The 16803-nt window shown below is 46.8% G+C and overlaps 1 protein-coding gene across 1 annotated transcript in view; it reads right to left on the bottom strand.

The window, feature by feature from the left end:
* MOCOS (molybdenum cofactor sulfurase) overlaps nucleotides 1-16803 on the bottom strand; it is a 118279-nt gene that overhangs the window by 15235 nt on the left and 86241 nt on the right. Inside the window, exons 10-13 of the mRNA XM_066628806.1 lie at nucleotides 13242-13323; nucleotides 11183-11307; nucleotides 9388-9493; nucleotides 2624-2750 (exon numbers count right to left, since the gene is read on the bottom strand). Coding sequence (XP_066484903.1) covers nucleotides 2624-2750; nucleotides 9388-9493; nucleotides 11183-11307; nucleotides 13242-13323 — 440 coding nt within the window. The remainder of the gene's footprint in view (nucleotides 1-2623; nucleotides 2751-9387; nucleotides 9494-11182; nucleotides 11308-13241; nucleotides 13324-16803) is intronic.

Below are 16803 nucleotides of genomic sequence, written 5' to 3'. Positions count from 1 at the left end.
GTCTCTCCATTGCATTTTTATCTCATTCACAGATTGCGTCATATTTATTTTATTTCTTTATTTGAAGAAATTCTATATACTTCAGCATTCACATTTTCTGCTGTGGGGCATTGTTCCTTTCTCCATTGCTTCCTGCCTTCACTCTGATAACATCTGAATAAGAATGTTCCATCCTACTCAGAAGATGCCAGAGAAAACAGAATTTTTCTGCCCTCATTCTGGACTAGCTTCAGGACCAGAAAGAGAGCAGAAGCAGAAGTTATGCTTCCCTCTTGTCCAGGTAAGAACAGAAGGAATTTTGGAGAGGAAAATAAAAGATACCTGGCAGTAGTAGAATTATCACCGCCGCCAACAGGATCACACAAACAGGCAGCAGTGAAGAAAATTAATGGGGAAAACTTCTCATCCACAGTTCCACAATTCAAGTCAAACATTCTTAAAAATAGGTTTTGGCTTAAGTCTAGCAAGAACCAATGGTAGGCAAGTAAGGACCATAATTTAAATTGAGCAAGTGACGGATGGCAATATATAAGCTTCAGCCAATGGACAATTCCTGTGGGAGCTAGAATATAGTCAGAGGGCTCTATAAACCTCTATATCATCCGTGAGAACAGCAAGAGAGTTTTGGGTATGTGCTTCACTGCTCACTCCCATTTGCTTGTATTTTGGTTCATGCAGCAGAGTTCGTCACTGACATGCTTTGTGTACTTCCTCCACCTGTGCATCATTCCAGGATGGGAGTTCTACACTGAAGGGGGAGGGATAGGACACAGTCATTTATAATATTGGCTAGAGCAGGGGTCTCCAAACTTTTTGGCCAGAGGGCTGCATCAAATATCTGGTGTGGTGCGGAGGGCCAGAAAAAAATTTTTAAATATAAATTTTAAATAAATAAATAAGAGATTGAACTTAGGTGAGTGAATAAATGAATGAATGGGCTCATTCATTCAACCTCTCTGGCCTTTAGAACACCCTCCAGACACTATCAGAGCACAGTTCTGGTCATGTTCAGCTGAGTGGGCTAGAGGCTTTCAGGGGACAAGAGGTTGGCTGTGGGCCAGAAAGAGGCTTGCTGCGGGCCGCATCTGGTCCCCGAGCTGGGGTTTGGAGACCCCTGGGCTAGAGGGTAGATGAACCTAACTGGATGTTTCTGAAGAGTGATTTCTTGAGGGATTTCTTCCACCACCAGCCCACCCTAGCTATATGCGAAAATGCAGAGTGCAGAAGAAAGGGGAATGAGAAAAAGAGGGATTCTTCAGGTAGTCCCACAGACCTCCACCTGGCCAACCAGTGATCCCAGCTCGGGTGTCTTTCGCCACTTAGCCTGGTTGGCTCTTGAAGGGGTGAGAAATGGTGCCCAGATAACACCGAGACTGCTTTTTTGCCCCTTTGTCAGTTTCAAGGTTATCAACTCTTTTTTCTCTTTCACCTTCTGCTCCTGTTCTTTACTCAGCCCATGTCATCCTCTGTTTCTATTGCCCCTGACCTCTGTGCTCCCCCTTTATCCTTCTCTCTTTTCCCATGTTTCCATCAGGCTAACATCTCTCTTCTCCCCATGCTTCTGCCTTGACTGTATAACTGCAGTCAGGGCCACTGAGAGGAATTTTATCAGGGGGTACAAAAGTTTCTTTTGCGCCCCTTCCTAAAGGGGGAGGGGGCAATGGGGGAAGGCAGAATGGGGAGCAAAATAGGGCAGGGGGAGGGTGCTGACAGCCAGAATAGTCTTCGGAGCCCAGGTCTACCAGGCTTCTGGATATGGAGCCCAGGTCTACCCAACTATGCAGCATTGGCAGCTAGATAAAGTAATATGGAAAACCAAAAACACACATCTAAGTCTCTTTAAAATCTCTGAAATTTAGAAAATCATTGCTGAAAATTAGCATCAATGTATTTAGGCTCACTCTGTAGCCTTGCAGCTGCGCCCCTATACTCTCCTTCACGGTGATCAGATTCACAAGCCGAAGAGCTACTATAGCAGGCCAGTTTAGTCCCTGATTTGACACTGTGTTAAGGAGGGTCATGGATGCATTTCTGGGCCCAGTGTGTATGGCTTGCAGCAGCAGTTGCCACTGAATGCCATGGTTATGCTCCCAGCATCATGCATAAGCAGTGAGCTTGGGTGAGATAGGAAAATGTCAGATCCCAGGAATTTCCTGGACCCCCTCCTTTGACTCCTGGGCCCCCTTTCTGACCCTGGGTACAAATTACCCCCTTTACCCTCTTCTCCTAGGCCCTGACTGCAGTGCCTCAGATCTTCAGAACCTGTTATATGTATCTAGTGGTGTAATTTTTTCCCCCAATAATAAGCAATACCAATTTTAGTAGAATTTATTTATGTGACATGAGCTGCTGAGAACACATTGGAAAGTGAAGTACAAGCCTTAGCAAGCTTGAGGGTGGGACTGGATGGACTGTCCCACCAGTTGGTGGCACTGGGGCAGATCCCTAGGAGTGTAAATGAGAAGGCAGAGTCAATGGCAAGCTAGGGGCTGAATTGAGCAATCCTTCAAAAAGTAGTCTAGAATGAGCAGCTGATCGAAATCTCTATCCCAGCATGCTTACAACACTATTTACAACACCCAGCAGCATACAACACTACTGGATAGCTGCAGCCATTTCATACCTTGAAATGCAGAGTTCCAATTGCAATCTCCTCCCAATGGTCTTCTTCAAATGGCTCATTTGTGCTGATAACAATGTTGGCGCGGAAACGATGGATGAGTTCCTGGGGAAGGAGTGATTCACCTAGTCTGTTCCATGGAGATAGAGACAAAAATACGTGCTAACATTAATCTAGTTATTCACTCGCATGTGATTTCAGATTACTCCATCCAATAAGAAAGATTTCCATGAAAGACAAATTCATTCCACAACTTTAAGTACCAATGTGAGGAACCATTACCAATATTTAGGCAACAGCTGCATGATTCTATGAAGGATGAAGTTACAAAGGAGGTATGGATGTGGGCAGTAATACAATGGTATCTCTCTACCCTTTTAAAAAAGAAATTAGCCCACAATATATGATTGGATGATAAGGTGAAACAGACCTGACAGTAAAGAAAAATAACAGCTGGACAATTTCATGATAAATTGCAATGAGAACACACCTGGAAGAACCTCTCAAGAGAAATAAAGGAGGGATGGACAACTGGTAATCCACAAAGCAGTTTCACTTTCAAAAAAAAGTCGTCTTGAGTGACTCATTACCAGAGCTACCAACACCCAGACGAGTCACCAGGGTTTGCATCACCCAGTGTGAGAGCTCAATGCATCACCCCCATGGTAGACCTCCTCCTGGACCATACCATACAGAATAATGACAATATCATATGCGCAGCCTAATGCAGTGGCATCATTAAGCTTGGTGTAACCCCCATTAACTTTACTTTTTAATATATATAACAGTACTGGTCACCCAACAAATCTGTAATCAGTAACTAATAATAAAGCAGTGGCCGACTTGATAACACACACGCACACAACTGAATAAGAGTTCTGCTATCAGTTCTGATATATGAAAATGAGAGCTGACACATACAACAACTTATTGGTTCCCTGATGTGTCGTAATAACATCTCACTGGCTCTTGGAACAATCACTCTCACTGGTCAATTTTGAATTAAAGAAATCCACTTTTTGTTATATAAGGCAGTTGTGCTTTCTTTTTCTGGTTATTTGGCTATAACATTGATAGAATACAGATATTTCAATGCATTGAATGCTGCATTAAATTACCCACCAAAAGATATTTAATGTGATGGTACATTTTGAAAATACCAAGATTTTCACAATTTTGGTCAACAGAGTGCATCACCCAGTGCAATCCACACCGCCGTAGCTATGCCACTGCCAGTTCCCAAACCAGGAGGCCCTAAGTTTGAATCCAGGTTGATCCTGACAAGAGGCTATAAACACACACAGCAGCAGGCTTGCCAGAAAAAAAGGGTGAGTGACACTGGCCATCTTACACAAGAAAGATGAGCTCATCCACAGAAGCACCACCTTTTCGACGGGCACTTAAGGCACAGAAAGCTGGGTCACAGGCATCTCATGTATGCTATTGCTGTTCTATGTTTGCTGTCACCTGCGCCTGTCATTCATGCAGGGACCTGCTAGAGCTGTATTAAGCTTCCCATTTGCTATGCTATCCAAGGACCAAAGAGTGTCCAAGGAGTGTCACCAACACTCAAAACAGGTGTCAGACCATTCTCTAACTTTCCAGCCTTGCTCCCTTCTTTCCCTACATAGGTGGAACAGGGAAAATGCTGTTCTAGCACCTGCTATATAATCATTGTGAGCTGCCTTACATTACATTCCCCCAGGAAAGCAGCCTTTGCTCCCTTGCCTTGCTTCACTCCTTGGAACTAGTTACAGCTACTGCCTAGGCCAGGGCTTTTCAAACTAGGGCATTGTGACACCCCAGCCAGTGGGCCCTGGCCTCTGTCCCCTTAAGGGGCAGGGGCAGCCAGGAGGCAGGGGCGTGATCCTCAGGATCGCGCTGCTCAGGGGGCTGAAGGACTTGGGTACACCTACCAGAGCCTCCTGCAGCCTCCCAGAGGCGTGAGGAGCACTGCGTGACTGTTTGCAGGGCTCCCTGATGCTTTAGACCAGAAGTGTTTAAACCACTAAACTGCTAATCAAGTGATCCTGGGGATCGTGCTGCTGCCTCCCCCCCGCCCCTGCAAGGGCTTACAGTGGTTTTCAAACTCCTGGAGAGTTTGAAAACTGCTGGCCTAGGCCCTGGGTTTGCTTTCAAGCCTTATTGCACCTTTTGCACCAGAATTGCTTGATCTTGGCAACTTAGTCCCACACCTCCTGCAACTCTTTGAACTGAAATAAGCAAAATCTAATAGGTATCTTTAGTCTTTGGGAAGCATGGTATTTGTCAGTACTGTATAAACCCCTTATATTTTCTTGCCTTGTGTACAGCCAGTGACAACATGCCTACTGCTGTTAGCATTTAATTCTTAGTGTGAGTGTGGAGCGTTTCAGAGTCTCGTACTCTTGCTCTGTTTTTGAAATGTTTTGGGGGAAGCCTAAGATATGTCCAGTTGAAGGTTCCCTTATTATCACAGCGGTTGCTCAATTGCCTGGTAGTATAGACCTGGTAGTGTCTGAGGATAGGAAGAACCACATAGCGCGAGGGATGGGCTTTCCCATAGAACTGCAGTTTTCAAAATCTCTAGGAGTTTGAAAGCCACAGTAAATGCTTGCAGGGGAGGGGAGAGAGGGAGGCAGCAACATGATCCCCAGGATTGTGTCGCTCAGGGGGGCTGCAGGGACTGGTATGTACTCACCATTCCCTGCAGCAGTGTCCTGGGTGTGCGGGGAGCCCTGCGCGAGCGTCTGCAGGGCTTCCCAGCATGCAGAAAGTGGAGACATCACACTCCACTTCCAGTTTGCAGAAGTGGAGCGCAATCGCTCCACTTTCACTTTCTGCATGCTGGGGAGCCCTGCAGATGCTCGCACAGGGCTCCCTGCACTCCCAGGACGCTGATGCAGGGAGTGGTGAGTACATCCCAATCCCTGCAGCCCCGTTAGCAATGCGATCCTGGGGATAGTGTCGCTGCCTCCCTCCCCCGCCCGCCCCTTAAGGGGGCAGAGACCAGGCCCTCAGGCTGGGGAGTTGCAATGCCCCAGTCTGAATACCACTGCCAAAGAAAGTGAGTTAAAGTGATTGCATGGCCTGCTGAGGTCACTCCTTGCCTGTAGCCCTGGGTCAGGCTACAGAGAACTGCAACTTTGCACAGTCTTTCACCATGGCTGGAAACTTGGTATTTAATAAACTTGGTATATATAAACCTGCTTCTTTATATTCTCTCTCGCTTCCCTCCCACTACCACACTCCCTGTGAAGAAGGTGTATGGGTTTTTAAGGGGAATTGGAATTATAAGGGATTATTAAATATATAAGAGGGTGATGGGACAGGTTAGGATAAAATAACTGAGGGAGAGTACTTAACATAGAGGGTAAACATGGGAAAGGAAGCTATGCCTTTGAAGTTAGAACTGCATAGTTAGGCAGAGTGAAGGAGTGGAAAAGGTGTGAAGCAGCAGGAAGGGGGAGGAAGAGTTAACTTTGAAGTGGAAAGTAGAAAAAATTCAGAAGGCCAGATGGCCTTGGGAAGAAGAAGGGCAGCACCAGGGCCCAGAGATAGCACACAGGCGCAATTGATGAGATCACGCTATGGAAGAAAAGTACGTGCAGAGGTTCTGATTGGACTGATGGCAAAAGTGGACCCAAGTGTATGATTGGTTGAAAAGATAAGTGGGACAAGCATGACTCAGCAAGATTGGAAAAGGATGATTGGCCGGGGAGGGGGGTGAGATAAAGCTTCGCTGAGGCTGAGCTCTTGGTCCCCTTTGGGGTTGGCGAATGCCAAGGGGAGATTCTGCTTCTCTGAACATCTAGAAGGAAGGACAATGCAAGTGTAGATAGGCGTATGAGTAGAGTAGAATCAGTTAGCTTTCTTATTTTCCTGTAGCTATGTGTGTACTGACATTTCTAGCTGGCCTTGAGAAGCCCACTAGTTTGGGTGGCAGCTACTTAAAGTACTAACCTCAGTTATAATAAATAACTTTTACTCTGATTTTTGGAGTGTGCGCCCTCAGGGGCGGGCTTGGATGACTCAGGAGAACCCAAAAGGCTTGTGCGGGCAAGCAGCATGGGAGCTGGGGCAGCCCAATCCCTTCACACTCCCCCCCCCCAGTTTTTCAGCCCCAGTTCTCTCCAAGTAATCCTCTTGATTTCCCTATCTCCTGCCCCCTTTCCTTTTCCCCCTCCTTGCTTGCACTATTACATGCCCCCTTTCCCTTGCAAGGATTTTCTCCTATTTCTTCTACCTAAAAAGTATGCTTGGTAAAGAGTGGCGAATAATATGTAAGTAAACAGATGTAAAAGCTTATTGAGTCAGATATTCTTGGCCAGGCCTTCAAAGTAAAAGGAAGTGTACTTTTACAGTGTGTGAAGGGAATGTTTATACAACTCTGCCCCCTGCTGTGGTACAATGGAAGGTCATACATTTTGCCAGGGCCACAACTGCCAGCATGATACAAAACCTTATTCCAAATAGTGATATACCACCCCACAGGTCTTCGCTCTTTGTTTTTCTGGACCAGGGCAGTCCAACTTCTCTCACCTGGGGGCTGCATGATGCTGGCATCACCCCCTCTCCGCCCCAACTGCGCAGATGCAGAAGTAATTGGCGATGACATGATGGCATCACCGCCAATTACTTCTGCATTCTAAGCTGCCACCCGGCAGGCTCAGTTGAAAGAAGGCGGACATGACAGTGGACGTGGCAGAGAGAGCAATGTCTCTGCTGCATCATTCTGGCTTCTTCTCCAAAGGAGAAGTTAGAATGGTGTGGCAGGGCGATCAAAAAGCTGCTGAAGTGGGAGGAGGTGTTGGGTTGTGGCTGTGATGGGGCTTTTGAGGGCTGTCAAAAGGGGCCTTGTGGGCCACATGTTGGATCACCCTGTTCTAGATGCAAGGCTCATCAACGGCCTGTCTTTTTTCATTTTTCTGTTGACAGGCTGCCCTTCTTTCCCAGTTTCTCATCTTTAGAAATTCTCAAGCTCTGATAAGTTTTACAGGATAAAAATACTTCAGCAAAGTGGTTATTTTTGCATTACACTCTTCCACTGAGGAGCTCAGAGTAGCATTTCAAGCTCACATTTACTCTGTGAGATACATTTGCCTATATTTGCCATGCCTAAAACCATCAAGCAAACTTCATGACTGAGTAGAGATCTGAACCCGAATTTCCTGCACCAAGGTTCCAACACTCTTGAACACTACACAATACTACAACACTGTGGGCCTATCCAAAGTGGGCCTTGGGCTGGCGCACATCCCTTGCACCAGCCCAAGTTTGCCACAAAAGTGCCATAAAGCATTTTCGCAATGACTTAAGTGGTATTTGGTGGCCCTGGGAGCCAGGAAGGTTGCGTTGGCTGAGCTTGGCCAACGCAGTGGACTGGGGGAAGGGTGTAGGGAGGGCGGGGAGGAGGCAGGGAGGAGGCGTTTTGGGGCAGGGGGGGCAGTGGGTGTTCCCAGGGGTGGATGGGTGGGGAGCAGGAGGCAGGGCCAGGATCTGGCAGATCCTAACCCCATTCCTGGGCAGCCCAGGGCAGTCCCGGACTGCTCTGATTTGTGCTACCATTTGAGGTGGCGCAGATCTGAGTAGTCCCATTGGGTCTGCTGCGGCTTTACCCAGAGTAAGGGGAAGCAATTCCCCTTGCCCCGGGCTGAGCTGCTTGCGGCCCCAATCCTGCCTTGGATGCAGCGCAGGCCCACCGGTTGGCCATTGCGCCCTATGTTGCACTAACACTCAGACTATCTTTGAGCATGCCTTAAGTGATATTCAGTCCCTTGAATTTGTCCCTATTATGGTCATGTCCATGGTAGTCAAACCACTTTGACCTGTCCTAGATGCAGCAGCACACGTGAACAAGCAGAGTTGCTTTTAATGAACACATACCACTTACAGATTTTCTTCACCAAAATCCTCAAAGCTGTTTATCAAATAACTCAAAACATATTATTGATATTGCTGTTAATACTTTTATATAAAAGGTGCTTATTTAATCTGAGAGCAAACCTCCTTTGAAGTTACAGCTCAGTCCTGTCCCTGAGACTCATCAGCAGTGAGTTCACATTCAGCAGTGCAACAACGGCCCTGCTGCCAGAGCAGCCTGCTTGCTGACAGATGCACCATGGACACCAACACAATGCATGCCAATGTAGCTTGGATGCCGGCACAGCTTCACTGGCGGAAGGGCCAAAATGGGGAGCAGACTGGGGCATAATGTGGGAGGGTGAGGAGAAGTTGGCTTATACCACATCCTAGCATAGGAAGAACAGCTGATGTCCAAAGAGGCACAAACGTGCTTCATGGCATGTTTGCGACCCACCCAGGCCAGCACAAAGGACTTGTGCCGGCCGAGTACACCTTTAGGATTGCGCTCATAGTAGCCTAGCTTTAAAAAAGACCCCAAAAAAGATAAATTGTAATACGTTCCTGTCCCTCCTTTTTTTCCCCCTAAACGTCAAAGTATTTTACTCTTTGCATTTTATAAGTGGCATTTTATAAATTTGCTTGCAGTTTTGGCAGCTTCAGCACAGCTTCTAGTCTTGTGCCCCAAATAGCAAGGTGGAAACCTAGCTGACTTCTGCCAGGTTCCTGATAAAAACAGGGAATGGGTGAGTAATACTGTGTTTCTGCCGATGTCCCCAGTTTTAGTACTACAAATATGGAAGCTCTCCCCAATGACAGCCATTATACAAACAAGAAGGCAGGGAGGAACTGGGCTAAAAGATGTATTGACAATTGAGAAGATAAAAATAGCCGATAGGGGCTAATTCAGAAGTAGAAGCCTTTACCTTGAAGTGATTGTATCTCTCAGTTGTAAAATACTTGTTCGGTTTATGAGAAGATACTGCCCTTCATTCACTAGAGAGAGTGAGGCGGCTTTGTCAAAGGTCTCACCTGAAATATAACCAGCATATGATGACGGGAACAATCAGAATAGCACAAGAAATCAGATATCCTTCCAAAGGCCTATTAGGGCCAAAGCAGATGTGGTGGGTACTACAGTTAAACCTATGTACATGCTCCATGTACCTATGTACATGCATGCCTTGTCATATTTAATTGCACTTGCCAGGTATATATCATTTGCATGCAAGAACTGGTATCCCAGCCAAACATAATCAAGTATTAACATTTCACATGAATGACTCAACACATATGGTACGTGCATAGACATATACAGCATGCATAGCATGTTCACATGAACAAGCAGTTTACTGTGGCCTACACCTTGCCTTGGGTCTCTGGAGCCATTATGCTCACTAAGAGAAAGCAGCTCAATTCTGTCTAGTGAGAATTCTGAAGGTTGCCTTGTCTTCAAGCAGAGAAAGCTGGTGGAGAGGATCACAGTTACACAACAGGTCACCCTTCTTAATCTGATGTTTATTTCTGCTTGTTTCTCTTTATTCCCCGTTCCTCCCACTCCCAAATCATAAGAAAAATTTACATAAACAGAGATAAGCAATGGACCAAGGCAGCCAGCAGGTGGAAGGGTTTCTGGATGACCCGTGTTTGACTAGGGCAGAGGTGCTGAGAGCATGATCAGCAGCACAATGAAAACATTCTCAACAATTATGTCATTGCTGCATGCCACAGCCAGCCACACAACCACAGTGGAGCAGTGGCTGGCTGAGAGCAGTGGTGTTGCTAGGCTTGGTGGCACCTGGTGTGGCGATCTCAGCAACCCAGAAGTTTGGCAATGACATGATGACAAACCTCCGAGTTGCTGAGCTTTTGCATTTTTAATGCAAAAAGCTCACCATCTGAGAAGGGGGGGGGAGCAAAAAGAAAGTGAAATCTTGGGAGGGCCCTTCACCACCCAGCCCTTCTGCTGACTATCTCCTTCCTCGCTGCACTGCTTTGCCTCTATGTATCTGCAACAGCACTGTGTGGCTGCTGGGTGGGCCAAACCCTGCCTTGCTTCACCTCCCTTGCCTGGTGTGTATGGTGGGCACTGGGAGCGCACTCATCTCCTGCAGCAGCTGCAGCAGCAGATGCTGTTGTTGCCTGACTGGGCCAGCAAGCTGGAGCTCTTTCTGCTTCTCTTTCAGCACCAGCTGCAGCGAGAGGGTTGAGTCTTAGCCTGCTGCTGCTCCTGGGTCACGAAAAGTACTTGGTGTTCTTTAGTTCACATCAGGGGTGGGGGGAGAGGACTTAGTTGTTGCTCTGTGTTTTTGCTGCTGCTCCTAGATCGCAAAAGCTATCAGTACTCTTCAGCCCACTCTGAGGTGGCAGTGGGGCCAAGGCAGCAAGGCAGCAATGGGGCAGGGGAAGGGGGGTTTGGATCTGTGAAGGGGACGGATTCAGCAGGAGCAACCAAAGCCTAACCCCCTTCCTTGGTCCAATCCATCACCCAGGGTCAATGCAAGGTCAACACGAGCCAGCAATTTCCCTCGTGAAAGTCTGACTGGACCACCACCAACCCCGCACCGCAAGGGCATACCTCCCTTATTCAGAATTTCAGTGGATCCCATATCACTGGAGCAATTTGATTTTTTATCTATAACAGGCCATATACACCATGCTGACACTTCATATCTGCAATGCTAGCCTATTCATTTCTTAATCACCAGGCAATATATAAACCTTTTCCATCTTTCTTATTAACATTCCTTCTGTAGTCCAAATTCTGCCTTATCAAGTGACACTGGCGACCAAGGTACTCAGAAAACCAATCAGACGCTCTTTCTCCACAATCATAAGTTTGTACCCTGTAAAGGAAAAGTGGAAGGAGAATTGGGATTCTTTTGCAAGCAGCAAAATTAATGTCAGATTTGTAGCATCATATAATTAATATCTATTATGCCTGCTATCTGCAGTTCAGCAGAATTCTTATAACACAATCTTAACCTATGACATATGACTAGCATAAATGAGCAATCTGCCAACATTCAAACCAACTATTCTGTTAATTATCGCTTAACATTGATGTTAGCAATTTCTGTTTGACATAATTAGTTCCATTTTGCAGATGCTGAATTGAGATTTAGATGACCATCCTATACACACATTCCTAGAATTAAGCTCCCAATTGAACTTCTGATTTACTTCTGAATAAACATGAATAGATCAAAACCACATAGTAAGTCAAATAAAGGTGGGACTTGAACACAGGTTCCCCAAGACCAGGTCTTCTAGGCTACATTGACGCTTGTCAGTTTTAGATTCAATTAGTGTTAATGTAACATGGCAGAATGTGTGCGAAATTCCAGAAAATAATTACCCTGGGGGGCAACATCCTAGAAATAAGCTAGTAACCAGGGTTACAAGAACAAAATGGCTTATGTGGAAGTAAAAATATTTTTTACTTGCCTCCCATTTGTCTTCACTTTGCCCCTCCCACCATAGCACTCCGCTTACACCTTTCTGTTGTGGCTGCATGCTACAGTGTGGCAGGGGATGGGGTTGGGCTCCAAGACAATTAAAAAATAGTGTAAAATATATAGGACAAAAATGCATAAAATAAATGAGACAAAATGCACTAGGTAAACATAAAACAATTTAGCAGGGGATAATCAACTAAACTAAAATGCCAAACAAAATATAAATCAAAATATAAACAACCAAACAAAAAAGTCTTCAGCAGGTGCCAAGACACTAATAGTATGAGGACCAAATGAAGCTCCAATGACAAGGAGTTCCACAACTTGAAGGTTGCAGTTGAAAAGGCTATGTTCTCCCCATTACCCTGCAACCCGAGACACACTTACCTGGGAGTAAATCCCATTTAAATCAATGGGACATTTCTGAATAGACTTCTGTAAGATTCTGTTGTTAACCTATTTTTTCCTGGCCCATAGGTGTACATATTTGGTCTCTGTTGTGTATATGCAACATTGGGCAGAAATGGCTTAAGCACAGTTCTTAATTATGCATTTAACATAGCATGTAGTTAGATTCAGTCAGAAAGTTGCATTTACAATATCCTTGGACGAAGGGTTGGCATGAGGGAGTGGCCAATGGGAGCACTGGCCAGGGACATCAAAAGTCTCAAGGCTGACCCCAAAAGCCCTGATAAGGAAAGATGCTGATTGCCAGGATGACTGCCAAGAAACACTCTAGGCAACTGCTACCACAGACGCTATGGGAAATCTCCCCTAAACTCTTTTGGAAGTTTTATTTTTCCATAATGCAATGCACCCACTTCTGCTGGTGCATCACAGAGATAGCAGGAATCAGCAGCAAAGCTGTTGGAGAGCGCTCTGGATCATTGCTACCACCGTCATCAAGATAAGCCTCTTCCAAACTCTTGTGGGAGTTACCTTAGTGGCAGTGATGACCTGGACTGCTCTCCAGCAGCTATACTCCTGCACCTCTACTCTTTGTTCCTCTACAATACAATGTGCTTGTTCCCACTGTTGTGCAGTGATATAACTAAAGGCTTCCACAGACCTGATGTCCTGCATTGAAGATACCATGAGAGTCAGCAAGTACCTCCCTCCAGAAGACCCCTGGCTACCATGGAAGATTTCCGGATGCCTCACTAGCTCCACTGAACATGGAATTTTTGTAAATTAGTGTAATTGTTCTAGCTGCAAAAACTGTATTCAAGGGGCTTAATGACTACTTTCCAGTTACAAGGCACTCTCCGTTTTCACCAATGCAGCCCCTGTAGTTTCATCCCCTTGTACCTGCCCCCTCTCACCTGTGTGAACAGACTTTGCTTTGGCAAATCTTACTCGATTCTCCATTATTTTCTTCTAAAGATACAGATATAGGATCCATCCCTATATGGAGAGATAAAGGAAAACATTTTAAGAGAAGTATACATGACTGAGGGCCCAATCCTATCCAGCACTGATGCAGCTGTGCCAACAGGGCATGCACTGCATCCTATTGTGGACTGGGGGGGCAGTCACGGAGGCCTCCTAAGCTAAGGGAATGTTTGTTCCCTTACCTCAGGTCTGCACTATGACTGTGTCAGCGCTAGAAAGTTGGACAGATTGGGCTCAAAGCCTCACATTTACACTCTAACCCAGCATGAGCAAAACAAAAGCAGGAAATAAGCTTCAATGAACAAACTGCTTCTCCAGATTGCCAGCTGTGAAGGGGAAAAGTTTTCACCTAGCACTGGAAATGAATCTATGGTTCTCCTTGTTGGATTGGGATTGCAAGTAGACTGCTGGATAGTCAGTACTGATCCTATGGAAAGCACCAATAACTTGCTTTGTGAGTGCTAAAGGATTGATTCCAGCCCAGCCACTCCCCCCCCTGAATAGATGATCTGTGCTCTCAGAGTCAACAGCACTGCCCATCTAAAAAGATCTCTGTACACTGCAACACCCACGCATTTCTAGGAACAGGAATTTCTACATTACAGCCCATTATTTTCAGAAATAATTTGATGAAACCCCACACAGGTCCAGTGTAGATACATTCGTAATAAACCACATGTGGTGCCCTGGGGGTGGATCCCTGCATTCCAGGGGCACTGAGGTCTGAAAGGTCCACGAGAGGCAGCGGGGGCACTGCTGGGTCTGGCTCCCTCCCTGGTCTGGCACAGCCAACCCAGCCCTGAAGGGTTCAGAAGGGTTGCGGGAGAAGGGGGTTGTACCACCCTGGTTCTTCTGACTGGCAAGCTCTAGGCTGTCTGTCTGGCCGGCTTCTGCATCAACTGGTAGCTTCACCAGTTTTCGTCATTATCACCTGGACTGGGCTTTATGTGAAAGGGACCAGCCCCTGCAGACTCTGCCACATCCTTTCAGGGGACTTAGAGGGCTGGCTCAGGGACCTTGCCCTCCCCCGCCTGCTGTCACTGGGCCAGGCCCCAGTTCCCTCCTGATGCCCCCACAGTGGAGGCTTCCTCAGGGGTTGTCTGCTTGCGGGGCAAGGCCCACAGCCTACCCTGTCCTGGCAGGTCCGCTGTCTGGGGCAGAGGTGATGCTCAGGATCCCAGGATGGCCACTCTACACCTCCGGACCCACGAACCGCCTACCCAGCCATACCCCGGCTTGGGTTGCCAACCCTTAGCCAGGTTCTGCCAAGCCCTGGCCAGCAGCACTCCCTGTGCTTGCAGTGGGGCTGTCCTGGTGGGAGCACCCAGCTGTGGGTCTCTGCAGTGGAGGCCGGTGACCGTCCCGGCGACTGCGCCTCTGGTCCCGCCTCTTCCGATGTTGGGAGGGATTGGGGTGAGGCCTGTGCCCAGCAAGGTTGCTCCGGCAGCAGGCAGTGAGTGGCGCTGCCACAGTGTACAGGCTCTCTCCCCAGGGCACACCCAAGGGAGCCCCCAGTTGCTCCTCTGCTGCTCAATGGGCAGGCCCTCAAACTCCCCAGCGGCTTCCCAGAGGACCCACTGCTGAGCCCTTGGCGGAGGCTGCTGCTTCCTTGCCTTCCTCATTCCCTCAGCCTTGCACAGGACTGTGGGCTGCTCCCCTCCCTCCCCTGCAAGAGCAAGTAAGCCCGGGAGCCCAGGGTGGGGGACCCTGGACACAACAGTTGTGTTGTTGTATTTGACAAGACTAGATTATCCTGGCATAGGACCCAACTGGAAGCAATGGGTCCAAACTGGCTTAAAGCCAGCCCTGCCCCTTAGTGTTACATGTGCCCAAAGGTGAACTGCAAACCGTGCTAAGCAAGATTTCTCATATGCATGTTTGGAAACCCAAGCCATAGTTTATAAAGAGATCATGATTTGTGGTTGACTGGAATGTAACACAAAACTGTGGCTAATCATAGAAAGGGAAGGGAATTTACTCAGGAGGGAGAGACCGGAGGGAGTACATATTCCCCAGGCTGGGTCCCAGTTAGCATACTATGATTTGCCACTCTTGCATCAGCACTAGGCCAAATACTTTTGTAGAGCATTTTATAATTTTTTGCCTGCAGGTGGCTCCAAATGATAACTAAACAAAGAATCAGCAGGCGTTTGTGTGACCTTGATCCCCAAAACACATTTGCCAATACACAACTTCAGCTTTTGAAGACTTTATTTCTTATGCAACTCATTCATTGGGTTTGGCACAAATTTACGGCAACTACTATAGCTGCCTGTGCCAGTGAAAAAGCCTGCCTTATCACAGCTCTATCGCCTCTAATAAATGAGAATATGGGTTTCTTTTAAACACACTGCAGGAAATAAAAATGATAGTAATAAACATACACTCGTAAAAGGAAAATATAAACGCCTGACATTTAAGGATGAAATATGTTTCAGGAAAACATGCACTAGGCAAGACGGAAGGCATGGAAAAAGCTCAAAAAAAAATTTCACATTTGCATACATATTTTTTCAGATTTAAAAAGAATTAACAAAATCAGCTCAAAATCATTCTAACTGTAATGTCCCCAAATAAAATAAAATAAACTAAGAGGGTATAGATGCTGTTTATGAGAGAGCAGGATATACAAAAAAATGGAATTTCTTACCTGTAAATTTCTATTCCGGGAAGAGGAAGGGGATGCATTTGTAACCACTGGGAATGCCCCTCCTACTCCAGGAGGCAGGGTCAGCTGATGATTGAGGCTCCTCCTCCGCAGGAGGGCACCTCGGCCCCAGTCTGGAGCTGAAGAGCAGGAATTCACCCTCCGAAGCTAGACACCACTTGCTAAAAGAGTATGTCCCTTGAAGGGTCTCACTAGAATTTTGTCACTTTTCCTTGGACCTGAGATAAACTGGAACCAAGGAACAGTAACATGCATATGCAACAGAAAATACGATCAAGGTAGTGAGTCTCTCTGGCACAAGGTAATACCCTGCCTAGGCACCCATTCAAACCCTTCAAACCTACCGCCCAAGGCCCAATCGCTGAGTCTGGAGAGTGGCAGGTTGAATGCCACCCATCCTCTTCCCAGTATAGGAATTCACAGGTAAAAAATTCTATTTTCACTGGAAGGAGGAAGGGGGTCATTCGTAACCACTGGGATATGCCAGAGCAGTACCCCAATGGGCGGGCCAGGTGAGGAAGGCACTCCTTCACCACAACACCAGTAAGAAAACTTTGTCCAATTTGAGCTGCATATGCACTTGGGTAGACAGCCTTCTGGAAGCCAGAAGTGTCCTCAGTATAGCGAACATCTGTATAGCTGCAGAGGTTGAGTGCTTGCCGCTCAACCTCCAGGCTGCTAAGCAGAAGAGCTGAAGTCTGTGATGCAAAAGTGGGCCTTGTCTTAGGACCCAATGGTCTTAAACAGTTAGATATATTAACTCGGGGTACAAAAGTCTCCTGGGCCACTTTGGAGCTATCAGTTAGCACCTCTGCACTCCAGTG

Source organism: Tiliqua scincoides, chromosome 5, assembly GCF_035046505.1.
Source record: "Tiliqua scincoides isolate rTilSci1 chromosome 5, rTilSci1.hap2, whole genome shotgun sequence".
In the NCBI taxonomy this organism is placed as follows: domain Eukaryota; kingdom Metazoa; phylum Chordata; class Lepidosauria; order Squamata; family Scincidae; genus Tiliqua; species Tiliqua scincoides.
The sequence above is the reverse complement of the archived record's forward strand: the minus strand, read 5'-3'. Positions and strand labels throughout refer to the sequence as shown.